At 39.5% G+C, this 27,345-nt stretch overlaps 1 protein-coding gene across 1 annotated transcript in view; it reads right to left on the bottom strand.

The window, feature by feature from the left end:
• Positions 1-5,132: 5,132 nt before the first annotated feature.
• The window catches only part of LOC126481427 (abscission/NoCut checkpoint regulator), a 154,874-nt gene continuing 132,661 nt past the window's right edge, over positions 5,133-27,345 (bottom strand). Inside the window, exons 6-8 of the mRNA XM_050105172.1 lie at positions 27,018-27,108; positions 17,128-17,205; positions 5,133-5,560 (exon numbers count right to left, since the gene is read on the bottom strand). Coding sequence (XP_049961129.1) covers positions 5,411-5,560; positions 17,128-17,205; positions 27,018-27,108 — 319 coding nt within the window. The 3' untranslated portion in view covers positions 5,133-5,410. The remainder of the gene's footprint in view (positions 5,561-17,127; positions 17,206-27,017; positions 27,109-27,345) is intronic.

Here is a 27,345-nt window from a genome sequence, read left to right as displayed (position 1 = left end):
ATTTCCAACAAATCAACATTAGATTACATTTGATGTATTTTTCACTCAATGGTCTCATAGTGAGGAGATTCTGAAGAAAGTAGAAAAAGTCAAAAGATAAGAATGCACAATAAATTTTTACAAAGAAAAGGATTTTGCTAATGTTTGTGCCTTCCACAGATCCCAAGTGAATGTTCCTCATGAATGTGGAAGAAGTCAAAAAATCTTTAGCAAATTTTCATATGTATATGTACAATAGACTGACATGCACACGACGATTCATAGCCTGTTGTATCCAGACAGTATCAAAGAGATAATGAGTTTACTACAGTTCTTTGTTTTGATTGTGTTACTGTACTGAATATATGCAGAAGTCAGCTTTCATGTAATATTCACATTACTTTATATTATTAATAAAATATACTTGGTTCTAATTATTTGTGAAAATTATTTTTATTTCTAGTTTTGATTTCATGAACTGAGCTGTTAGTTTGGAAAAGAGATTTGGAACTTTAAATAGTTCCAAGCCAAGTCTTTGTCATTATTTAATAATGTCCACAAAAATTTCATTAACCGTGCTTTGTAAAGCTAAGCTTGATTTGCTTTTCAATGCAATGTTCGTTTCGCCTGTGAACAAAACAAACTTCGCATCTGGATATGGTACTAATGAAAGGTCATTAATACAAACAAGAAATAGTAAGGGCCCTAAGATACACTATGTGATCAAAAGTATCTGGACACCTGGCTGAAAATGAATTACAAGTTTGTGGCGCCCTTCATCGATAATGCTGGAATTCAGTATGATGTTGGCCCACCCTTAGCCTTGATGACAGCTTCCACTCGCAGGCATATGTTCAATCAGGTGTTGCGGCATATGTTCAATCAGGTGTTGCAAGGTTTCTTGGGGATTGGCAGCTCATTCTTCACAAAGTGCTGCACTGAGGAGAGGTATCGATATCGGTCGGTGAGGCCTGGTACGAAGTCGGCATTCCAAAACATCCTAAAGGTGTTCTATAGGATTCAGGTCAGGTCACTGTGCAGGCCAGTCCATTACAGGGATGTTATTGTCATGTAACCACTCCGCCACAGGCCATGCATTACAAACAGGTGCTCGATCTTGTTGAAAGATGCAATTGCCATCCCCGAATTGCTCTTCAACAGTGGGAAGCAAGAAGGTGCATAAAACATCAATGTAGGCCTGTGCTGTGATAGTGCCAAGCAAAACAATAAGGGGTGCAAGCCCCCTCCGTGAGAAACACGACCACACCATAACACCACTGCCTCCGAATTTTACTGTTGGCGCTTCACACGCCGGCAGATGACGTTTACAGGGCATTCGCCATACCAACACCTTGCCATCAGATCGCCACATTACATACCATGATTCATCACTCCACACAACATTTTTCCTCTGATCAATCATGCAATGTGTACGCTCCTTACACCAAGCAGCGAGACATCATTTGGCATTTACCGGCATGATGTATGACTTATGAGTAGCTGCTCAACCATGAACTCCCAGTGTTCTCATCTCCCGCCTAACTGTCATAGTACTTGCAATGGATCCTGATGCAGTTTGGAATTCCTGTGTGATGGTCTGAGTAGATGTCTGCCTATTACACATTACGACCCTCTTCAACTGTCGGCAGTCTCTGTTAGTCAACAGACGAGGATGGCCTGTACGCTTTTGTGCTGTATGTGTTCCTTCACATTTCCACTTCCCTATCACATCACAAACAGAGGACCTAGGGATATTTCCAAGTGACTCCCAATCATCTGACCACGTCCGAAGTCCATGAGTTCCATGAAGTGCCCCATTCTGCTCTCTCTCAGCCCCATTCTGCTCTCCAACAGCCCCATTTTGCTCTCTCACAATGTCTACTGACGACTGAGGTCACTGCTATGGAGTACCTGGCAGTAGGTGGCAGCACAATGCACCTACTATGAAAAACATATGTTTTTGGGGGTGTCCAGATACTTTTGATCACATAGTGTATAACCTTGTGGGGTACAAGAGGTTTGTTCCCAGTTGGATGATGCCTGATAGCTTAATACATTACTCTTTCATATTTATACCGCTTATTTCCTGTTAGATAGATACAATTTGAACCATTCTGCAGCATTTTCTGGTATGTTGCTACACTATTCAGAATTGTGCAGGTGGGCCTACTTACAACATATCCTTTGTTCCCATAACCCACCTGGCCTCAACCCTCACTAGTCCCTGTCCTCCACCTGCATATTATGTTCCCTACTCGCACTACAGTACAGACGTGCCTTCTGCCCCACCAATGCATGTACAAGTTCTTTTCTCACCCCCCCCCCCCCCCCCCCTCCCCCAAGCACAGCCTCTAGTTACTGCAACTAGCTGCCCTATCCTGTCCCCACAACATCCCAGAACACTCTTACAGGAAACAGCAGCATCTTCCCCCACCCCTCCATAGTGCATGCTCCTCCCTCCCCATCAGATTACTGGTCACATCAGATGTAGTCGTGTTCAGGTCTTAGCGCCCAGAGACAGGCATCATGGGTGTGGGAGTTCTTTGTCAGTCTGTGAGAGTTCTGCTTCTGCTACAGCGAGACTGCTATTGATTATCAATAGCAGTTTCCTCGGCAGATGTACATGGGGAGGGGTAAGGGAAGTGTGCACGAGACAAGGAAGTAGTAATATTAGGACAGCGTGAGACAGGTCTTTTCACAGATGACTCAAAGCTGCACAACAAAATGAAAGGAGTTCGGGGATAGGGCGTGTAAGAGCAAAGGAGGTGGAGATGAGGGGGAAAGGAAGGGAAGACAGGAAGGGAGAGGCATGGGAAATGGTGGAAGGCGGGGAGGGGGGGGGGGGGGGCAAAAGGAAGTGAGAGGGAGAGAATGCTTGCTTGGAAGGGATGGGGGAGCGGAGTGGTGGGAGAAGCCAGGTACTTGATCAGAATGGGGAAGGAGAGGCTTGGCTGAGGAAAGGGAAAAGGTAAGGTGAGGCTGTGGGAAACAGGTTACCAGCATTTTAACCAGGGAGACTGCAAAAGCACAGGTACGCTGAAGAGAAAATTCCCACCTGCATAGCTGACTGAAACTAGTGCTGGAACGGAATTTCCAAATGGCTCACTAAGTGAAGCAGCTGTTGAAGTCATTTGGGTTGTGGTGTTCAGCTGTTCGCCAACTGGATTGTCAAGTTTGCGCGTTGACACAGTTTAACAGTGACCATTCGTGTGAATCAACAGTTGTTTATTTGGCACGCTCACATAGAATGCTGTACAGTAATTACACGATACTGTTATTATTCAACACTGGACTTTCCTTTGTTTATGTCAATTTGTGTAGCACTTCCAACAAGATAATTTTATTCGTGAGTGAATTCACATTATGGTGTAATACAACAAAATCTTTTAAAACTAGCTCTTTATCTAACAGTGTTTCTAATACAGCTCTTACCCTAAAAGATAATTTCAGTGTCTTTGTTGTGAGTGGCTTCTGCTCCCTCATTGCTATCGGTTTGTGAGTTAACGTCCGGAGCTTGTTAAAGTTGTGCTTCATTCACATCTTTCCTTTTCAGTTTAACCCACACAATTATTTGCACATCTGACTGATGACATTTTTGTATGGATCTCAACTAAAACACTTCGTAATCTCTGTTTGTTTGCCATTCATCCTGTTTTCCACATTGTTCCTTGAAATTAGCATACATATTTTATTGGCTAGTAACAGCTTTCCAAGACACATTTAAATGGAGTCCATATACTGTATGAAACTCTCCAATAACTCCTACATACTCTACCTGCTGTAACCTTATGTGCTAATGTAATTAATTGCACTGTTACAGGTAAATGTTTTGCTGTAAATGTGATGGTGCATCAGAAGACATAACATTCTCTGTCAACTACATGAATGGGGATCTTGTGGGCGTCTCCCCATATTGCTGTAATCCTTCCTTCTACAGAGTACTAAGTAATGCCCTATTTATTAAAGCAATAAATATTTTCTCTTCCACAATACAGAGTCCAGTCATGTTATCTTTGGGCGACTTTTTCTGTAGTCTGTTCTTCCTCCAGTCTCACAACCACAACTTCTCAAAAATAGTTGGCCCTGCAGTGACTGGAGTATAGGGCTAATACAACTGGTTTTAAATTCTCTACAAAAAAGATGGTTTGTGTATATTTTAATAATTAATGTCATTCTTTTACTTACCAGATGATTGGCACCATTAAGGGCTTTAAAATTTCATTGAAATTCTTGAGCTTCGTATTTGATCAGAAGAATACCTGGCTGCCACATCACTATGATCTACATAATCTTGTGTGTCCATGTGACTATATTGCACCATTAGACACAGTCCACCACACGCGCGTCAGACTGATGGCAGGGGCCTACTGAACCATTCCAGGTCCTGGCCCCTGCTGTAGAACTACCTCACCATCCATTAAAACTCCTTATGACGTAAATTGCGTACAAAGTAATGTCTATGTCAGAGCTTCCCATTTTTACTATTAGGGCTGAGCAATCCAGGCATCCTAATTCTTAAACAGGTATGGAGTAAGTAAGTATCTTTCTTTTGATTGTCAGGCCCACAGGCAACAGTCACATGTAAGTGCTCAGAAAACTATCCTAGCATACAGAGAGAATACTTCCTCTCTCGGGGAGAAAAGAGGGATAGGTTGTGGAAGATTAGAAAGGAAAGGAAGGTCACTCAGACCCCTAGTTGACAGGGACACACCTATTGTTTGGATGAGGGAAGATGTAGGACAGAGTAGGAGATCAAAGCCAGTACATTTGTAAACTCTGAATCATCTTATGTAGTTCCTTGACCTCCTACATTCTCCAATGCTTCACCCTTCACTTTTGCATCCTGTAGTCCTCATAGGTGGCCCCTTCTCATCCTGGTATCTGAGTGACCTGTACTCCTTTCCTACCCCGTGTTACATACACATTACTTTACAAATATTTCTTCATTTGTTATTTCACTTACACCATCTCATTCAGTCCTCCTCCTCATATGTTCTTAAAATTTCTTTTAGTTTGGTATCATTCATTTCATGTGGAGATCCTCATGCAAAAATCACATGAATGTTCCCGAGCTTTTGATGTTTACCAAACTTGCTCATATTTTCCAGGTTTTGAGTGAGAGGAAAACATGAATAATAAGTTTTCCCAGAAAATAATTAACAAATGCTTTCATTTTTTAAATTGGTCAGCAGAGTGGTTCAATCATTTAGTAACATTTGATAACAACAGGACTCAAAAGTTACTTAAGGCACAGCATACATAATATAACATGCTATTATCCATAAGGCTCATATAATGTTAGTGACTAACTTTTCATTCATATCAATTGGAAAAGCTAAATTACTTCTTTTAAGCAAATGACATGGGTGCATACATAATATCTGCAACAAAAAAATCAGATTGCAGCAGTGTAATATGTAACACAAATGGATCACTTGAATGGACTTGTCTTGTGCTCTTTCATGTCCCAGACATCATGGCCTTCTGCATAACATCTATCACAGTAGAGATCACCATTACAGCCATGACATCTCTTTGTTGCATCTTCATTACAAATAATGCACCAAGGTAATTCTGTATCCTGAAAACAAATCAAAAGTGTTACATTTAATTACTTAGCATCTGACCACAGTAATGCAAAATTTTGAATGCGTCACAAATTCCTGGAAATTAGAGGTTCATTTTATTTTTAATTTCCACTATAATATATAAATTATAGGAAATATCGAAGCTTAATATAGTCAGTTTTGATAGGTGTAATGCTAATTTGTGAACTTATGATAAAATCATTTTCATTCTTGTCAAATGCTCCCTGTTCTTAGAGGAGGCCCGGAGGGGGAGGGGAGAAATTTTACTTAACATCAATGTCAAACAACAGCAGAAATCCTTGGATGGAATAATACATAGAATAAAGGAAAGGCAACTGCTCACATAGTTGACTGTTATGTGGCACATGTCAGTCAGCTATAGGTGAGTGGTTGCCTTCTCTCTATTTTATAATGCCAATATTAATACAGATAAGTGTCTACGCCAAGGCCTTGGTGAAGTAATCTCCAATGTATAACCAAGGAATTTAACAAAAACACAGAAAACTTAAATCAGTTTAATTAGTCTATATGTAATTTGAACACTGATGAGAGTGGTGTCGAAATTACTACTGCACCTCATAAACCATGTTTTACAGATTTTTCATTATTATGACCTCTTGATTGGTGATACTCAATTTTAAGAAATCAAATGATAGTAGTTGTTCGACATGCTTGAATAACTGATAATCTATTCCGCTTCACTCTCAATCAGCCTTGATCCCAAATTCCTCTTCTTTTCTTCTACTTGTCAGTCATTCTACTGTTCCTTGTCACTCTAAATCTTCAGCATCTCAGTTTTTCCCCTCTTATTTCATTTAGCTTTGCATATTAGTTAGGAAACACATGATCTAGGGGTGTTGAAAGATGCATATCTGCTTTATAAGCTACAGAGCAACTGATGTTCTAGGTAACTCAAACTAGCATCCCGCTGATGCATGTTACTCATGACTTTCTGCCTCAACAATAAAAGTCACTGAGTGCTAGAGGCAATACATTTGTCACATTACCCCCACTCCTCACTTAAAACTATAGTAAATAATAGATTTAAAGATACATGCTAGAGATTTTTGTTACCTTAAGCTGCTTTTACAACCGTGCATCTTGTTTTTATTCACCAAGTGCATGTGCTTGTCCCACATGTAAGTACAGCCAAATGTGTAGGTGAACACCTCTTTCTTACCATGTGCGCATGTGAGATTCCAGTCACATATAGAGAGAGGCCTGGCTTGTGTATAGGGAACTGTCTTTTGGAAAGATGGCTGATATTTTTGTAGATGGTTTGGAATGTAGATATTTTAGAAATTTCCATGTGTTAAAGAAAAAGATGTATTACAAATGTTACATGGATGGTTTTCTATTCCTGACAGAGTAATAATACAGATATCGAAGCATTGTCACTATTTATAGGTAATAAGTACTCATAAATGGAATTTATTACCGAATTGGAAGAGGGAGGTTCTTTTAATTATTTCGCTTACTTTATCATAGGGGTCAGGAAGAAGCACAAATTTGTGGTTTATATTGGAAGCCCACTGGCACAGTTGTTAATGCAAATTCAAGCCATGTGTCAAGATACAAGGGGGGCTTCTTCACATCTATTATTTGTCAGGTGCTTTATTTACCTTCAGAGGACGAAGACATACAAAATGAACTGATACCTTACAACAAGCAGCAGTAGCTAATGGGTACTCCGCAAAAGTTGTAATGTGCCCTTGTAATAGAAAGAAGTTAAAAAGAAAAAGAAAGAAACAAAAAGAGAAATGAAAAATATAGTCTTAGTCAATGGATAGTAGCAAAAGCAGAGTTAAGGTTTTAACTGTACCCATAACATTTCATCAAAAAATGTAACAGCAAATTGAAAAATGTTTCAGAAAGTCCCGTATCAGGAGTGGCTTCCATGTAAACAACAGTTTAAGGTTGAGAATTATACATGACATAAAAAAGAAAAACAAATTTTTCAGGGTCAGAGGTATATAGGATTGTCTGTAACTAGTGTGACCATTATTATGTAGGCCAAACTGATAGATCATATAATTTGAGTCTTAAGGAACACTTACGACTACAAAATGGGTCCAAATTGACCAAATATTTGTCCAATACTGGACATCAACTGGATGACAGAGAAAACAGTATGCAGTTCTCCGCAATGTTCCAAAAGCGTGTACACTTCACCTGCTAGAAGTTGTAGAGGTCTTTAATCTGAGAAAAATTAGCCCAGTGGAATACTTAATGAACAATTGATTTAGCACCTGAAGCAGGAGCAGCCAAAATTTCAGCTCATGAGTCGTGCCCAGGCACAAATGCCAAAGCACTCAGCCCTACTTCACATTTCCTCCACCACCATGCCAACAGCCTGAGTGCAAAGAGGGGAAAATTGCGAACACATTGCATTTATATGGCAATGCAGTAACACTGTGTACTATTCTGTTTTACATTTCACACTGAAATATATGAGGATACTGAAAGGGTAATACAGTACCTAAAGGAAGATCAAAATCTAATGGTCACGGGGGCTGGGAAGCAGTTTTAGGGGAAGGAGTAGAAGAAAAGGTTACTGGAGAATATGGGCCTGGCACAAGGAATGAGAGAGGAAAAGACTGAGCTCTGTAATAGATCTTAGCTAGTAATAGCAAATAATCTGCTCAAGAATCACAAGAGGAGGAGGTATACTTACAAAAGGCCATGTGATACAGGAAGATTTCAGTTAGATTACATCATGGTCAGACAGAGATTCTGAAATCAAATACTGTATTGTAAGGTATACCCAGGAGCAGACATAGACTCAGATAACAATGTAATAGTGATGAAGAATAGGCTAAAGTTTAAGACATTAGTCAGGAAGAATCAATACGTAAAGAAGTGGGACACGGAAGTACTAAGGAATGATGAGATACACTTTAAGTTCTCTAAGGTTCAAAACAACAAGGCTACACCGTTGTGTTTTGAACCACAAGGATTACCTAGCAGGACTCCATCAGCTGTCAGATACACCTATAAACCTTGCCACAGGGACCCTACTCCAGTCACTCCTTACGACCATCCCAGAACCTCTCCCCAGAATCCAACTCTTTGCTCATCCCTACCACTCCCCGCACTCTTACCTTCTACATGCTTCCTAAAGTCCATAAACCCAACCACCCAGGATGTCCCATTGTGGCCAGTTACTGTGCCTCCACTGAGAGACACTCTGCTCTCATAGACCAAGACATTCAATTTATTACCCGGAACCTACCCTCCTACATAAAAGATACAAACCATTTCCTCCACTGACTCTCCACAGTTCCTGTTCCTTTATCGTATGGTGCCTTGCTCATGACTGTTGATGCCACCTACCGTTACACTTAATATCCCTAATGCCCATGGCCTTACTACCTTTGAACACTACCTTTCCCAATGCCAAATGGATTCCAAACCAACAACCCTCCTCCCTAGTCACCATGGCCAACTATACCCTCACTCACAATTACTTCTCCTTTGAAGGCATTACCTACAAACAAATGCAAGGTATGGCATTGGGCACCTGCATGGTACCGTCCTATGCCAACCTATTCATGGGCCTTCTAGAGGATCCCTTCCTAAATAGCCACAATCCTAACCCCCCACCCCCTACCTGGTTCACATTCACTGATGATATCTTTGCGAGCTGAATCAAGGGTTAGGATACCTTACCCACATTCCTCCAGAACATCAACAACTTCTCTAACATTTGCTTCACCTGGTCCTATTCAACCCAGCAAGCCACCTTCACAGATGTTAACCACCACCTCAAACATGGTTACATCAGTACCTCTGTCCATATCAGACCTACTAACCACCAGCAATACCCCCACTTCGACAGCTGCCACCCGTTCCATACAGCCTAGTCATTCATGGTTGTCACACCTGCAATGACGAGTGGACCCTCTCAAAATATGCCGAGGGTCTCACTGAAGCCTTCGCAGACCGTGATTATCCTCCCAACCTTGTTCAAAAGCAAATCTCCTGTGCCTTATCTTTCCAGTCTCCCAACACCTGCCAAAGTCCCGCTGTCCGGCCACAGAGGAGTGAGGAATTCCCATCGTAACTCTGTACTACCCAGAACTGGAGAAACTTAATTACATTTTCCACTGTGGTTTTGACTATCTCTCATTGTGCCATGAAATGATAAATGTCCTGCCCACTATCCTTCCCAACACTCCCACAACACAACCCCTGCTCTCAAACACTTACCTCATGGCTCATATCCCTGTAATAGATCTAGATGCAAGATCTGTCCCATACATGCTCCCAACACCACCTACTCTAGTCCAGTCACAAACATCACCTATCCCATCAAAGGCAGGGCTACCTATGAAACCAGTCGTGTGATCTACAAACTAAGATGCAAACACTGTGCTGCATTCTATGTGGGCATGAGAACCAACAAGTTGTCTGCTATTGCTGAGCATGCTGCCAAACATGACATCCTTCATTTCAATGACTGCTTCACAGCCTGTGCCATACGGATCCTTCCTACCAACACCAGCTTTTCTGAACTGCGCAAGTAGGAACTTTGCCTGTAATATATCCTACATTCCTGTACCCTCCTGGCCTCAACCTTCATAGTCATTGTCCTCATCTATCCAGCCCATTCTAGCACTACACAGCCCTGATTCCATCATCGCACCCAGTCCTTTTACTTCTCTCCTTTTCCACTAACCCTCCCTCTCTTCCCCACCTCTCCCCTGCCCTCCATGTAACCTCCCAACTGCACATAGCTGCCCTACCCTCTCTCCACTTCATCCCTTTGTGCTCCCCAGCAGCACTTCACTGTGCTCCCCAGCAGCACTTCACTGTATGCCACCCCCTACACTACTATCCCTCCTCATCCCAGCCTCCTCATTACACTCACCCAGTCGCCATTCCCATCACGCACCAGTGCTGCTGCTAGCAGTGTGGCTTCAGTTGCCTGAGACTGCAGTTTTGTGTGTGTGTGTGTGTGTGTGTGTGTGTGTGTGTAGTCTGTTTTTGATGAATGCCTTCCTGGCCGAAAGCTTTATTTGTGCCTATCTGAGAGTCAGGATCTCCGCTATATGGGGAGTACCAACTTTCCTTTTCATGTTATGCTTCACCTAGATGAGACCTTAATCTATATTATCTATCATGTTTTAATCTGTATTGCTTCTTCTTCACTACAACAGGAAATGTATTTTTTTTAAATGAATACAAGAATATAAAAAATATTCACGTCATGGGCTTATAATGAGAATACATTAGGCCTATGCGCTTTATAATGAGCATATATTATGCACTAAAGAAGAATTTTTTATTCTGTTTTCATGTTATATTAAAATTATTACTTAGGCTGGTATTAGTTCACTGTTTTAAATAATGCAGTGTTACATTTTTACGATGTTTCTCATAATACTCATTAAATAAGGTCTGCTCTTCATACTTTTATATTACAGTGTGCTAATATTTTGGTGACTACACTTCTAATAAAAGTTTTTTTTTTGTTATCAGTCTTCTGACTGCTTTGATGCAGCCCACCATAAAATTATCTCCTACGCCAACCAGTTTGTCTAAAAGAAGGAATTACACCCTATGTGGTAACCCGTTGCTACCACAGCACCGCTGTTACCACAGCAATTGCCATCTGTCAGAAGTCAAAAGGACGTGAGGTGCTTGTCATTGGATCTGTCGATGCCAGCAAAGCTAAGGAGACAGCACCCTCAAACGCTACAGGCTGCTGCACCTCTTATGTAGCATGCGCAGCCACTGCCCTCTGCCACCATGCGGAGACAACCATGATTTGGCTATTTAATCCCAGAGCTGAGAACACTCTTCCGTATTTTGTAATGTTGTTTGAGACTGATCATTACATGCTGCTCATAGATCTTGCATTGTTTTCTTGGAACCAACCTTGCTAAGTATTTCGGGGTGTGGTGGTTTATGCATTATGTGATTGCCTGTTTACTGATGTTCTGAATTTTGTGGGAGCATGCTGTCATGCTGGACAAGATGTTCATGGGCATATAATAATAAGCCTCAGGCCTTACTGGCCTACCCTTTGCCATTCCCCGCCAATGATGCCACCGCTGCTGAAGACGGACTCTCACGAAAAACACTTTGGCAACACTCTGCAGTCTTCACGATGAGAGATTCTGGTTCTATTAAAGCTCTTTTCCTGCTGTAGATTTTCCCACAAATGTATTGCTTCCTAGGGAAGTTAGCTCTCCTTCAGGATTCTGCACCTTTATCTTTTGATGAAATGTGCTGTTTGCTCAATTGTTATTACTGCAACAATATGCATGTGATTTCCGTGAGAATGGAGTTTCATTAGTGCAGAAAGCAATCTCACCAATCCAGTTGTATCTGGGTGGTGTGACTGCACAGGTTAAGTCAGAAGTGGCATTTTGTTACTGTTAAATCTCTGGAATCTTGTGCAGATACTATGAGGTGAGACGCCATTATATGGGCAGCCCTCAATAAGGAAGATCATTGGCGAGCATTGCAATTCGAGGATCTATCTTTAGCAGAAGTACTCAAGATTTTCAAGTTTCTTGAGCCACTGACCATTACTTTAGATTCACGGGCTAACATACACGTGCACAATTCAGACATCAACAGACAGTCACGTTCTAGCACATACTCAGAAGCAGAGGTCTTGACAGTACAGCAGACTAGGCCACCCTGTTTCCAAAAACATGGCCACGATGGAAAATTTTCCAGAAGTCCCTGCCCTCCTTGTTTTGTTAAACATGACTGCCTGGCTTGTTCAAAGTATTGGATAATAAGCTATCTTTATCATAAGAAAGGTCATATCGCAACTGTCTGGCTAACTCAGTCCACTTTTTCATTGCCAATCGCATCTCAACCTATGGACATTAACTTTGTTAATTCTGTGTGTGATGGCATTGTTACTGTCTCAAATCAACTTTTGATGGATGCGTGTCTTAATGGGACTCCCATGTGCCTTCAGATGGATACAAGTGCAACAACCTCATTACTGAATTCCAATATTTACTTGCACCTTTTGTTCACCCCCACTGTCGGCTACTCTGCACAATCTTGTTTGCTACAACCAGTTTACTGCGGTAATGACATACAAAGCACCAGTTGTAGACAGTGCCTTTACAAAAAATCTGTTTGGTTAAAGACCATTTGTCCCCGTTTTTTTTCCAGGCTTAGGCAACACCATGGACTACATCAGGCGTATTGAAAGTAAAGCCTAAACTGTGCCCCGTTTTTTCCATGATCAACCTGCTCCATTTACACTTTACGGTTAAGTTAAGCAAGAATAAGACAGATGGACAGTCCTTGGCATGGTAGAACCCATTTCATCCAGTCAATGGACTACACCTCCAGTGATTATGAAGAAACCAATGGGCAAATTCTGTCTTTGAGGGTGACTTCAAGATGACAGTGAATACCCTGTCTGCAGTTGATATGTAACCCATTCCGCACCTAAACTCAATTTGTTTGAAGTAAGTGTGCCCGCATGATGGTTTGTAGGGGGGAGGAGGCTAACCCTGGAGCTATGGAGTATTTTTAATATTTTGGAAGACGAATGGCAACTTTTAAGTAGCCAGAAATAAGTTCCCTTTCTGATTTATTAAAAACTTTTGTAATACTGACTTTTAAACCATTTTCTTCAAAGAAAACACCTGACTATATTGTACTTTTTCCTTTTGAAAGCTATGGGAGGCCATGGCTCCACCTTGCTGGAGATATGGATGCCCTTAGTTGGAAGCCTATCTCCAGCTACAACTTGATGACAACTGACACCAACTTTTTGTCTTGAACATGTGGGTTGGCCTCTGCTAACACAAACACTTGGTTTTTAACATGGCAAGTGCACATGCTGTTTTTCAACATTACTTGGAACAGCTTACTCAACAGACTCCATGTTGTATAAATTACCTCCACAACACTGTCATTTCCGATGCTACTACTGTGGGATGCAAGTCTTAACTGCAACATACAGAAGTCAGAGTTCTTCCAGGCCTCCATTGAATACTTGGGTACATCATCTCTCATCAGCAGATCCAGCCAACTGACAGTCACAGTGTGGGTATTGTGGACTTTCTGCAGCCATCTAATGCACGCAGAGGAACTACAGGCATTTTATAGGAGTCCAGTCCCAGACTCCTAAATTCATCAGGAGACACCCATGTGGGAGGCAGTGTTGTGGACATAGTTTATATTTATTAGGCAGTAATACAGGACTGTAGGACTGTCTTCCAAAGCGCCGTGCCACAGCCAGGCCAGCGGAAGGCAGACATGTACTCGACTCACAGTATTGCCACTGCAGCAAAGCATGTCACGAGGCAGCCGACAACCCCCAGATTCTGGTGGTTTCCAGCTCGTCATCTCAATCACCAAAAAGCACTTGCTGATACTGAAGATTTGCACTCAGGAATCAGGCCCCAGGTCCACCTGAAGTACTCCCTTGCAAGAAATGGCTCTCAGCCCCCATTTACAGGACAAGAACCAGCAGCATGGTGTCTGCAACAGGAACGGGATGAACATCTGCAGTTGCAGTGTCGTCGTCCCCCCCCCCCCCCCCCCCCCTGCCAGAGATATAAGATTTGCATCATTTCCTGTTACACTATAATATTCCAATTTACTTAAAAGGATATTGTGATTTACACAGTCAAATGCCTTTAACAGATCACAAAATATACCAGTTGCCTGCAATTTTTTGTCTAATGAATTAAGCACATTTTCACTGTAAGTGTAGATAGCCTTCTCAATATCAGAACCCTTTAGAAATCCGAACTGTGACTTTGACAGTATGTTATTTGAGATAAGAGGGTTATAAAGCCGATTGTACATTACTTTTTCTAAAATGCTCGCAAAAGTGAAATTGGATGGAAATTTGATGCTATTTCTTTATCTCCCTTCTTAAACAGTGGCTTAACTTCAGCATATTTCAACCATTCAGGAAATATTCCACTGATAAATGACTGGTTACACAGATAGCTTAATGTTACTTAACTCAGAATCACATTCTTTAATTAACTTTGTTGATATTTCATCATACCCACTAGATGTTTTTGATTTTAAAGATTTTATGATGGATATTATTTCTGCTGGGGTACTGAGGTTCAAATTCGTATTATGGAAGTTATTTGTTCGCTAATTTTCTAGCAGTAAGAACAAAAGCAAATTAATGAGACACCTGTATTAAATAGTGTTAGCAATCTTGGTAAAATTGAGGAACGTATCGAAAATTTGAGTCTCCACTGGCTGCATTCTCATCTTTGCCTAGTTATGCAGAGTACTTCTGCATGTTGCTAGGGGGAGTGAGTGGACAAAGTACTGGTAGGTGCAGAGTCAGTTGAACTGGGCTGCTTCGGTAGTGTAACTTCTAAGGCTATTTGTCGATGAAGTATTTTTATGTTATATTTGTTATACTGTACAACTTTGTTCAACTCTAAGGTTGGAACACTGCAATTCGTTGGTTTATTGGAGGTGGTATGCTCTTGCCTTCCTCTGACCTTTGTATAAACTTAGTTACAGGAGGCCTATTGTTTAATATGTACTCTGTAACACGGTTTAACTTAAGTTGTCTTTTTTCCATTGTTAGAGGTGAAAGAAGTGATACATGGCAGAAAAAAAGATTTGGCACCAAGGGTGTTTGAACCCGAAACCTTAAGCTTCATATGCCTTCAGTTGTGTACGCTGGAACTTACCTACTTAGCTATGAAGACATACTGTTCCACAATGCGCTGAGCCACAATGCTCCTTACATTGTTTATAAACAACACAGTTAGTGTTTTAGAAATAAAAAGAGAAACTGCAAAGGTATTCTATGTTATTCATTGGGTTACAAATAATAAATAAGTATTTGTATCCACAAAGAGTACTTATCCCTTTATCTGTGAATAATTCATTCATGAATAAATTTTTCAAACTATCTAATGTAACTGACTTTAGAAAATGTCATATTTAATACACTTTTGCCACAAATACAAGTTGTGATACTGATAAAATTTCAAGTGACTGAAATGTATCAGGACCAAGATGTACTACCATACCCCAAATTAAAGATTTAACATAAGACCTAGCACAGAAAACTGCACTGTCACTATGACCCTGCAGGTGGCCAACATGGATTTGCAAAAGTGGTTCACTTACTTCTAGCACTGGTTGAAACTTTTTCTTGCAATCAACATATGACTGTCTTTGATATGAGTGGACAACAAATACACATGATATCAAACTCCATGATATTAGGTTTTATGAATGATCATAAATTGTGAGGCATTTCATATACACTCTTAAGAAAGCAAATTAAAAGTGAGCATCATAACTGTTACTCATCTAGTACATTAGCAGAAACTGTTAGATATATATGCCATCGAAGCGTCAAATGCCCAAAATTTACTGGAAATGCTGGTATAATTACTAGTGGTATTGATACTGCTGACAGAATATAGGTTCACTCTGCTATTTATTTCAGCAAATCGCTCTGCTGTTTCTGTAAAATCTTTAACTATCCCTGAATTTGCTGTTGCTTATGCTGTGGCATCATCTGTTGCTACCACAAGTAAATAAACTTTGCATCTATGATGCATTAATACCATGCAAGGTTTTGAGTTACTTGTCGTCATGGCCCAACACTAATCAAGCAGGTCACTGCCATAAACCACATATTGTGTTGAAATCAAGATTGATGCTAAGTTAATGGCTGAAAATGCATTCAAGACATATTGTCATGACTGCAAGTAATGAGAGCGCATATCAGTATCAATGAACAAGCCATAATCATCTTAAACAAATATAAACTATCATACATAGTTGCAAATCAAAGTCCAGGTCCAGAAAGGGAGATACCAGTTATATTTAGATATCAGCATTTTAAAAAAGTTTCAAAAATTTCACTGTCAATCTACCTGTCAGGAGGTATGTATTTCCTGTGACAGCCCGACAGTCATTCCCATGTGACATTTTTGCTATAACCTTTTGATTCTCTGTAGCCAAGAATGGAACTCTTCTATAATTTCCTGTCACTTTCATATTTTCTGCTGGGTTATCAGTGCATATGCATCTACCTCTAGCAATTCTACAGAACAAAGGTATCTTATAGTGTAACAATGTATACAATTCATAAATATCTTTGATTTATACCTTTGGCTAATGTTGTTGCAACATGACTAAATTCTTCAAAAGGAATACTATAACACTGTTTTAACTTTTAGTCCATTTCCATACCCTAACAACCACCACTTTTTGCACTTTCTTTGTTGCTTTCATCATTTGAATAATGGCCAGTCTTGTAAACATATAAAGTAATATCCCTACAATCATCTGAAATATGACTAAATTCAGAATCTTAGTGTATGGCATTGTTTATGAAACTTCTAATTGCCCTAAATCAAAGACGGTATTCCACTCAAAGCCATTTTGCAACTGAACAACTTCACATTCAGACAACTCTATAACTCCACACAGAAAACACACAGTAGAAAACAATATTCTTGAACTATGTGCCCATGTAAATGCCAGATTCATCTGTTATACATCACCACATTGAGTCGTAGATATTCTACAAATATTTCATTCATATAGCTTTTATGTTTGCTTGAATACAAACCATATCTTCTGCAAACTGCATGTTCTGAGTCCCTGTTTCTGATGATTCCACTGATGGCAGAGACACTTCGTTCACTGCCTGTATAAAGAACACAGAAACTCATTTCAGTCTCACACTTTGGAGTTCATTAACATTTTTCTCTCACCAAAATTTGTTAACCTTTAAGGAACACAGGACATAAAATGGATACTAATGCATTTCAGCTTTTCACAGGTTGTTATGAAAATCTCAAAATATTCTAACTTACTGTAACTATTCTACAGCACATTGAAGATCCAGGTGAATGCATTTATGTAATTGGTTATTGTTTATTCCACGAAAACCATTTTCTTGGCACTAGAGAAATTGGGTAGGCATGTCACTATACACCCAACTCTGCAACCATGAGCACTGTGAATAACATATGCTTTATTTTAATGCCACAACTGGTTTTGGGCTATCACACCCATCTTCAGACAGCTGATGTTCTGATTACAATGATGATTTCCACATTACTTTCCTGGGCTGTTCACACAAATTAAACACAACATGGACCTCCAACAGTCAGAAATATGAATAAGACTATCCTCACTTAAATAGAAAACCACCTGCACTACATAACATCCTAACAACTATTGTAGAAGAGTAGGAACAGAGACCAAATCCAACACACTAACAGAAACTCAGAGTAACTGAATAACAAATATTTTTAAGAATGAAATCTTCACTCTGCAGCAGAGTGTGCGCTGATATGAAACTTTCTGGCAGATTAAAACTGTGTGCCGGACCGAGACTCGAACTCTGGACCAAGCTTGGGTAGCTCAGTTGGTAGAGCACTTGCCCGCAAAAGGCAAAGGTCCCGAGTTCGAGTCTCGGTCCGGCACAGAGTTTTAAATATTTTTAATTTTATCATTTCCTAAAACATGCTATCATTATAACTTGTATATATAGTTATATTAATCTTGCATTTATTTTTTCCTTGCCCTAATTAGCTTTGTACCTGTATCACATCAAAAATGATGCACAACAGTGCAAATGTTGACAGTATGCACTGTGTGTCTTGTTTTCATTCATTCGCAGTATCTGCTTATGACAACAGTAATGCCCTCTCAGCTTGCCCTGAAGTTTATGTTCAGTACTGTTCGATTTTGTCTAGGTTTTGGCTTTCCAGCTGTGTTAGTTGTGCATTAACAGTGATACACAGCAGTGCTATGGGTATGTTTACTGATGAAGAGTTGGCCAATATGCACCTAGTATGCAGTGGAACATCTGCACCATTATGCTGTGCTGGGCAGTTCCCACGCCAATGGCCGCCACGTCACGGTACTTTCGCATCTGCACATAGGTACCTGCAAGAAACTTGCATCTTCCATGTCAGAATGATAGATACTGGCTGTATAACATCTGATATGGAAGAATATGTGTTACACACAATTAGTAATACTCCTGCCTTTAGTAGTCAGCATACTGCATGACGTCTGAATAGAAGTTTATCTATGGTTTTAAAAGTCTTACATGAACAAATAATTGCACCCCTATCACCAACAGAATGTGCAGTTATTGCAGTCAGCGAACTACTTATTTCGAATGGCATTTGCACATTGGTTCCTGCAGGGGGTAAATCCTAATTTTACAGCTTTAATTTTCTTTACAAACGAACCATTTTTACACGAGAGGGCATGTTCCACAACAGGATATCACCATGTATGAGATGACAAAAATCTGCATATACCAGTCTGTCATTCCTATCAACAGAGTTTGCCATGAATGTATGGGCTGAGTACTGTCAACTATTTTATGATTGGACCTTATCTACTTGCTAATACACTAAATGGTGTCATGTTCAAAAGATTCCTTCCACAGTTCTTAGAAGATGCGGCACAGAGAATTCATCAGCTCAAGTGGTTTCAACATAACAGGGAGCCAGCACACTTTGCTCTCAATGTTGAAACCACATTCAAATAGAGTACACTGAAGACAATGGATTGGTTGGGGGTCTCCTGTTCCATGGCCAGCTCAGCACCAAACATGACATTAATGGACTAATACTTTTCAGCGCATGTAAAGAGCCTAAATTATAAGACTCTGGTCTATACTCGCATGGATCTAGTTGCCAAGATTATCGCAGGTGCGGAAGTAGTATGCCAAACACCAGTGCATACACAGTATGCAATTTGATGCCATTAGAGTGTTTCGTTAAAATTTCTGCAGCTAGTTGTTGGGAAAAAATCTCATTAAACACTTTGTCGTATGATCATTTAATAATAAGTTCATTCTTAAAGTATAAGCATTTTTCTATTGGTGACATGTTGCACCTCCAACACATTTCCTTTGTTCAGTTTTGATCTTTGCCCAATAGAAAATGAATGATAGCTTTGCTTAGTGGATGCTCTTTGCATTGTAAAGAAGAACATGGTAATTAAAGCACATGTGTGAAGCTTAAATTCATATGAAGAATGTTATGAAGAGTTTGTGTGCCACAAAGGTTCATGTAGAATATGTGTGCGGTTTGCACTGCAACAGCTTATACATACACTGTCCTGAAAAACCATAAGGACCACAGCAAGACAGCACCCTCCACTGGGACATAAGTAAATGAATACAACTGTTTTGCTTTATACTTTTAAATAAATGAGGCACATTAGCACATTTTTACTATCAGAACAACTTCTAAAATGGTGCTAAGTATTCGGATAGTCTTGTGTAGAGCAGGAGCGGTGGAAATGCTGGTGACTAAAACATCAAAGTAACCAGAAACGTTAGCTATCTAAATATGAGCATTATAGCCTGAAATAGGTTATGGCTCTGAAATAGAGCATTTGAACAGTATTTGTGGCCAATTGCATTATTGTCCAATAATTATTAACAGTCTAGGGATTAAGAAGATCCTGCACGAATAGAGTAACAATGAACATTGAGAAAATTCAATTGTACAAGGTCAATCATAACATACGAGATGAATTAGGACACAAAATATCTGAAATTATCTTTAATACATGTTCGGTTTGCTGCAAACACTACTATAACGATATCCATGTGGCTATGGCCGCAGACAAATAATTTTATCATAAGAGTGGCCATCCCCAAACTGTGCCCATCAAGGCCATCCAGTTGCAGAGCGTGCCCCACATCATATACATTTTTGTGCCATTAGTGTCTCGACTTATTTGATGTGATTCATCAAAACTTGCTTTCCTTTGTCAACCTATTCATCTCAGAATACCACTCATTTATTTGTTGAATATATTCTAGCCTCCGTCTTCCTTTGTACTACCACATAAATTATTCCCTTATTTCTTAACAAACATCCTAACATCCTGCTCCACTTCAAAATCTCTTCTTTTCCAGTTTTCCAATGATACTGGGAAGGAAGAGATTTTGAAGTGGAGCCCTTCGCTACATTGCTGCACTCCAGACATACTTTCTTAGATATTTCTTCTTCAAATTAGGGCCTTTGTTTGATACTAGTAATTCTTTTAATGAGGGACATTCCCTTTTCCTGTGCTCATCTGCTTATTAGATCCTCCTTGCTTCATGTGTCATGATTACTTTACTTCCCAGACAGCTGAAATTCTTCACTTTTTTTCCAATGTGGCCCGAGATTCGATGTTAAGCTTTTTGCTGATCTCATTTCCGCTACTTCTCTTTACTTTTTTCTTTCTTTGCTTTGCTCATTAGACTATTTATTCCACTCACCAGGTCGTGTGTCCGCCCCGGTAGCTGAGTGGTCAGCGTGACAGAGCGTCAATCCTAAGGGCCCGGGTTCGATTCCTGGCTGGGTCGGAGATTTTCTCCGCTCAGGGACTGCGTGTTGTGTTGTCCTAATCATCACCATTTCATCCCCATCGACACGCAGGTCGCCGAAGTGGCGTCAAATCGAAAGACCTGCTCCAGGCGAACGGTCTACCCGACGGAAGGCCCTAGCCACACAACATTTCCATTACCAGGTCATGTAACTCATTTTCACTATCAATGAAGACGCCAATGTCATCAGTGAATCTTATTGTTAACATCCTTTGAACCTGAATTTTAATCCCACTAATGAACCTTTCTTTCCTTTCTGCAATTATTTTTTTAGTGCACAAGTTGAGCAGTAGGACATAAAGATTGGATCCCTTTCCAAAGCCCTTTTTATTTCGTGCACATGGCGCTTAGTCTTCCAGTCTTATTCCCCCCCGCCGAGTTGTTTCTCATGCATGTTGTACAATCCCCATCTTTCCCTGTCATCATCAAGTACTTTATATTGGATGGCAAATCTTATGAAGATATTTTGATTTTTCTTAAGTGTAGCCTTTATTATGAAGCTCAGTACTGTCTGTACTTTTCTTACATCTACACTTCTCAAGCCACTTTATAGTGTGTAACAGAAGGTCCTTTGGGTGTTGTACTGTTACTTTCCTCCTTTCCTGTTACAGTCTGAGGGAAGAGTGATCATTGGGAAGCTTCGATCCGAGCTGTAACTTTACCTCCATGGTCTTCTTACAAGGTATTTCTAGGAGGAAGCAAATTCTGATTCACTCTTCTAGGAATATATGCTCTCAGAATTTGAACAGTAAACCACATCATAATGCACAATGCATCTCTTAAAAAACAATATGGGAATTGTGGGTCCACCTTGATGCACAACACTTTTGATATTTATTTATTCCCCAAACTAGTTTCAGCATTGAATATCACTATCATCAGTGGAGTCTTTAGACCTAAAACATGCAGAAATAGCATAATTATAAAACATTGTAAAACACTATTGCATGTATACTGTTTGTTCCAAGATAAAATTAATGCCTCTCTTGTAGTACCTGCCACTGGAGCTGGTTCAGAATCCCCTTGACACTTTTGTGCTTACTAAATGAGCCTGTGATGAAAGATGCTGTTGTTCTTTGCACCCTCCTCTATTTATTCTATCAACCCTACCAGGTATGGATCCGGCAGTATTCAACTATTAGCGAAATGAGGTTTTGGTAAGCTACCTCCTTCATGGGCAGACTACGCTTGCTGTGAACTTTTCCAATGAATTTCAGTCTGGCAACTGCCTAACACGTGATTAGTATTATGTGGATGCTCCGTTTAAATTGAATTGGTGAATGGAACTAACAACGGGAGACCACGACGTTTGGAATGCGGATTTACTCCAAACTTTGTACACTCTTAGTACTCCACGAGGACAACAAAATGTGTAAGCAGTAGCGCCGTGCTTCTCAAGCATTGAGAAAATCTCAAGGTAATTTCGGTCATCATATATAGAGACACACACACACACACACACACACACACACACACACACACACACACACACACACACACACACACACCTGTGTGTGGCCATTTTTACCATGAAGTGCCGGCAGCCGAGTGGTTAGCGTTCAAGCCCCATAATATTGCTGTGTAGCTGGATCGAGTTCCACTCGTCAGTTTTTTTATTTTTAGTTTTTATTTCTAACACAGTCATTTTCTTTACTATTTATATTACAATTGATGTAATGGGAAAAATACGTGTAATCGGATGAACTTGTATTAAATTTACAATGTTATTGGGCAGTCTACAAATTATTATTATCACAAATAATATAATATTAATAACTACAGACTATTAAACGACCAAACCCATAAAGTGATACTGAAAATGTATGCTTGTCCGTGTCTTCAAAATTGTTCATATTTAATCGAAAGAGAACAAGAAATTGCTTCTCGTGAAGACGCTATTAAAATACACTCGATACTGTATGACCAATGATCATTTTGTTGTCCTAATGGAGTACTATGAGTGTACATAGTTTGCAGTAAATCCACGTTCCAAGTGTCGTGGCCTCCCCTTGTAAGTCCCAATGTTTGCATTTTTTGAAAAAAAAAAAAAGTTTTAGGCTGACCAATTTATAAATTTCATCATTTCCTTTTTCATTTGTTTTATGATAGTATCCAGTAATTTCTTTTTTCAATTACAGAATCCAACAACATATGTACAATATGCAATATATCACTTGTAATTTTTTCAACATTAAGCAATATGACCAAACAAAAAATTTTTGAGAACTGTTCAAACATGATTTTAACAAATTAATCACAATAATACTGAACATTTACTTATATTTTGAAATGGAGAAAATAGTTGCCTAAGTAACATGAAATATTTTCAATTCAAAAGCAAGTAAGTACACGTAAAAGATTTTAATGACACAAATTAGTCCATAGTAGGCAAGGGTACCCATACGGTAGTTTTTGGGGGGGCCTAGAACTGGGGGGGGTATGGAGTGTTTTTAATATTATGGAAGATAATTGGGGACTTGTCATATAAATATTTCAGTTCTGACACTGTTAAAAACCTCGGTAGCTGACTGCACTATATTTTTTCCTTTACCTGAGAGTTAGGGTAAAGTGGGGGTGGGGCGGCTGTTTGTTTTTGCTAGATAAATCATGAAACGTCTTTAACATTGCAAGCCTTTTCTCTTTCTCAACTCAGTGGTGACATTTAAGTACTTACTAAATAAAACAAATTTATTTTTAACACAAATGTCATTAAAAATTGTTACCCACAGTTTCCTCAAACATATTTTTTTTCTAGAGAGTTACCATTGTAGTTAGTGTACCACATTCTTTTAATAGCTGTACCCTTAATAATATTTATCTCAAAAACTTTTTCCATATATTCTATCTTTTTGTGCAACTATTTTTTCATCATACATTTTGATTTCACAAGACAGAAAAACATGGAAAGCCTAAAAAGCAAAATCCAACAAGTGTAATCTACAGTGGAGTGCACATGCATGCTCTCACACATAATGTTAAGAGAAATGAAGTCATTTACTAATGTCTTTCAACATTCTATGTATTATTCTACTCACTCAAAAACGTGTAAATACTTTCTTTGCACAAAGTGGCCAACAATCATGGGGAAAAAATGGAAATAATTTTTAAATTGTGAAATATTGGAAATCCTATAACAAGGGCACCACATTTATGCTTGCAGAACCCATGGTGATTCCCACAGAGAATATGTTCAGTCTCCAGAAATGCCATAATATGTGAGCATAAAATGTGTTCCAAAATTCAAACAGGTAGCCGTCTACAGTATAGACTTACGGATTCATGTGTGCGTTCAACTAACCTTCTTCAGGCTGGGAATGAACAACACATCCCTAAAGACAAACTGATTGTCATCGCACAAATTCTCAGTTTCCTTTACTAATCTTCTGAATATAATTCTTGACAGCAACTTGGGTGCATGAGGTGTCAAGCTGATGGCACAATAATTCTTGCATTTATCTGCCTCAGGTATCTTCAGGATTTTATAGATGATGATGAACTAAAAGTCCAACTGTGTGTGTGTCCAGTCTCATAGACACTATAACTTTAATAATTATTTGCTGGCTCTTCCCTGAATGATTTTAGAACTTCCAAAGGACTTTATCAATCCCTTCTGCTTTGTTTGTTAGCAAGTCTTTCAAAGCTCTGTCAAAATCTGATGCTAATAACAGATCCATGATTTCTTCCAAACGGAGGCACCCACTAGTTCAATCATCACTTATCTGACAGTTTCTCCCCTGATACAGGCCACCAACATACTCTTACTACCTATTTGGTCTCTCCTCCACATTTAACACTGGCATTTCTTTTGCACTCTTAATATTATTTTTGTTTTTCCAATGTCCCTCAGATAACTGTTTTCCTTTCAATTTCCTCACATTTTTCTTGCAGTCATTTCACTTCAGCTTGCCTGCATGTCATACTGATTTGATTTTAAAGTGTTTTTTTATTGCAGTATTCCTTCCTATTCCTGAACTTATTTTATTTCCTTCTTTCATTGATCAAATGAAGTTTTCGTTCTGTTAACCATGGTTCCTTTGCAGTCACCTTCCTTGTACCTATATCTGTCAGTCCAATTACAGTGACTGCCTTTCTTAAATACGTCCCTTTCCCTTCAAACGAACTGCTTACTGTAGCATTCATTATCACAGATTCTGCTGCCTCACATAACTTTATATGCACATCACCTTTCTTCAATACTTCAATGGCCCACATCACAACAACACAATTCTTCTCAGTTATTTTGTTAAACTTCAGCCTAGTCTTCATCATCATTAAATTTTGGTCCACTTCTTCACCCACAGCTATGGTTTACAATCCAATATCATATTTTGGAATGTCTGCCACACCATTATGTAACGCAGCTGATATCTTTGTGTGTCTCTAGGCCTTTTCCAGGTTTACCTCCGCCTCTTCTAGTGATTCTTGAACAGTGTATGTCCTACTACAATCAAATTCACTGCAGTCCTGAAACAGTTTTTTACATCTCTCATTATTACTATCAAGCCTGTATTCTCCCACATCTTTGTCTTCTGTCCCTTCCCCTACAGTAGTGTTCCAATCTTCAATGATTATTACATTTTCAACTCCCTTAAAATTATGGCTATGAGTTCAGTGTCAGCACTCTCTCCCTCTCCCCTCTCCCCTCTCCCCCCCCCCCCCCCCCCCACCTCTCCCTCATCTGGTGTTGGCATGTTTGCCTAGATCATTGTTGTTGGTGTTGATTTTCTGTCAGTTCTGATGTGAATAATTCTATCACTGCATTGTTTCCAGCAACTCACTCTTGACACCACCTCTCTGTTGCTATATCCTGTGTCTATAACTACTTGGCTGATACTACTGCATTGCTTGGCTACAGGTCCACTGCCAGCATCTCATCATGGTCTGGTGTACACGATGTGTAAACAAACACATTGGCCCAAATACACATGCTAGCTTACAAAACCTTAAGGCAGCAGCATCCCAATCTGGCACCTGTGTCACTGGTGGCAGTGCTAAAATTGCACAAATTTTGCTTATACCGACCACGTGTCTGCCAGGGCATGAAGCAAGTAACTGGCCCCAGAGGAGCCAGCTCCAACTGAAGCTCCAGTACCAGATAATCAACATAGAAGCACCATTAGCAGCCAAGCAGTTGTCACGAAAACTATCATTCTCTTCTGACCACTGCCTCCTTGGACTTTGTTTTTCAGGGCCACTATACAGCCTGGTTGAACTTAGAATCTGAGTAAAAATTCAGTAGTTACCGTCATTGATTTACACCTTGCAGGACTTTGACTATTAGTGTTAATCAATCATATTTTGTGAAATTTTTGAACAGCGATTTTCAAATATCCTTGTAGAATTTATTCAGGATCTGTTTACTTTGGGAATCTTTCAGGTTTGTTAACAGACATTAATTATTTTATTGTACACTCAGCATTGTAATAGAAATGTTGGCTGTACACTACTGCCTGGGAATCTTTATTATCTTGTGTGGTTTCGCTTTGGTCAGCACACCTATTCATAATGAATCCTAATCCCATTTTACTATTTTCTGCTGCTGTTGTTGTTATTACTCTACATTCATTTTACCATGTTTTTCCACTTCACTTCATTTCTCCTCTTACATCTAGAGTGACTCTTTTATTTCCATTTTCAGATTTTCTAACTTACTTCTGACATTCCATGCTTCGACTCTTAGGGTATAAATGTTTCGCTGGAGTTTGAATCCTTTTCACATGGTCATCTCCCCTTAAAAGAAAAAGTTTATAACCAGCTAAATAATAGGGTTCTTTGAGCCAGAGCATGGAATATCAGACATCTGTACATTATACAGAAGCTCGAAAAATCTGAAAAAGGTAGTGAAAGCTCAATATCAATCTTGTCGGAAGTGAAGCAAAGAGAAATGGAAAGACAATAATACAGCTGAAATTAGCAGCTGCTCCACAATTCTTGCCATCTGTGTTTCATCCCCCTACCCCATCCCTTCCCCAAAATTAGCTTTTCTGGATTGCAGAAGGTAGAAATTGCCCCTGTCTGAAGTGTTTGCCAAGGCTTGTCAGGCACTTATGTAACAAGAAACGAAACGGCAGAAAGAAACTACAACAACAGAACTTTGTATCACATACCCTTTTAATAACTTCTTCAGTAATTTCTTCTTCATCATCAGAACTACTTCCATCGATGGACATCTTCTTTTTAACACTTAATTTCTTCATCCTGAAAACATTAATGGATAAAAGGCACATATTCCATCTTTGCATAAATAAAATTAAACCTATAGCTAAAAGTATAGTTTATTAATGTCTGTAAGATTTATTTGTTTAAAATATTTTAAGAGAAAATATGTTTCTACATTTCACTCTTATCTTGATACGTTTATACAAAGTGAAATAATATTGGAGTCAAGTCACTCTACATTTGGAATTGTCACTGTGTGAATTAGTCTGTAGTAGG

This window comes from Schistocerca serialis, chromosome 5 (assembly GCF_023864345.2).
Source record: "Schistocerca serialis cubense isolate TAMUIC-IGC-003099 chromosome 5, iqSchSeri2.2, whole genome shotgun sequence".
Taxonomy (NCBI): Eukaryota; Metazoa; Arthropoda; class Insecta; order Orthoptera; family Acrididae; genus Schistocerca; species Schistocerca serialis.
The sequence above is the reverse complement of the archived record's forward strand: the minus strand, read 5'-3'. Positions and strand labels throughout refer to the sequence as shown.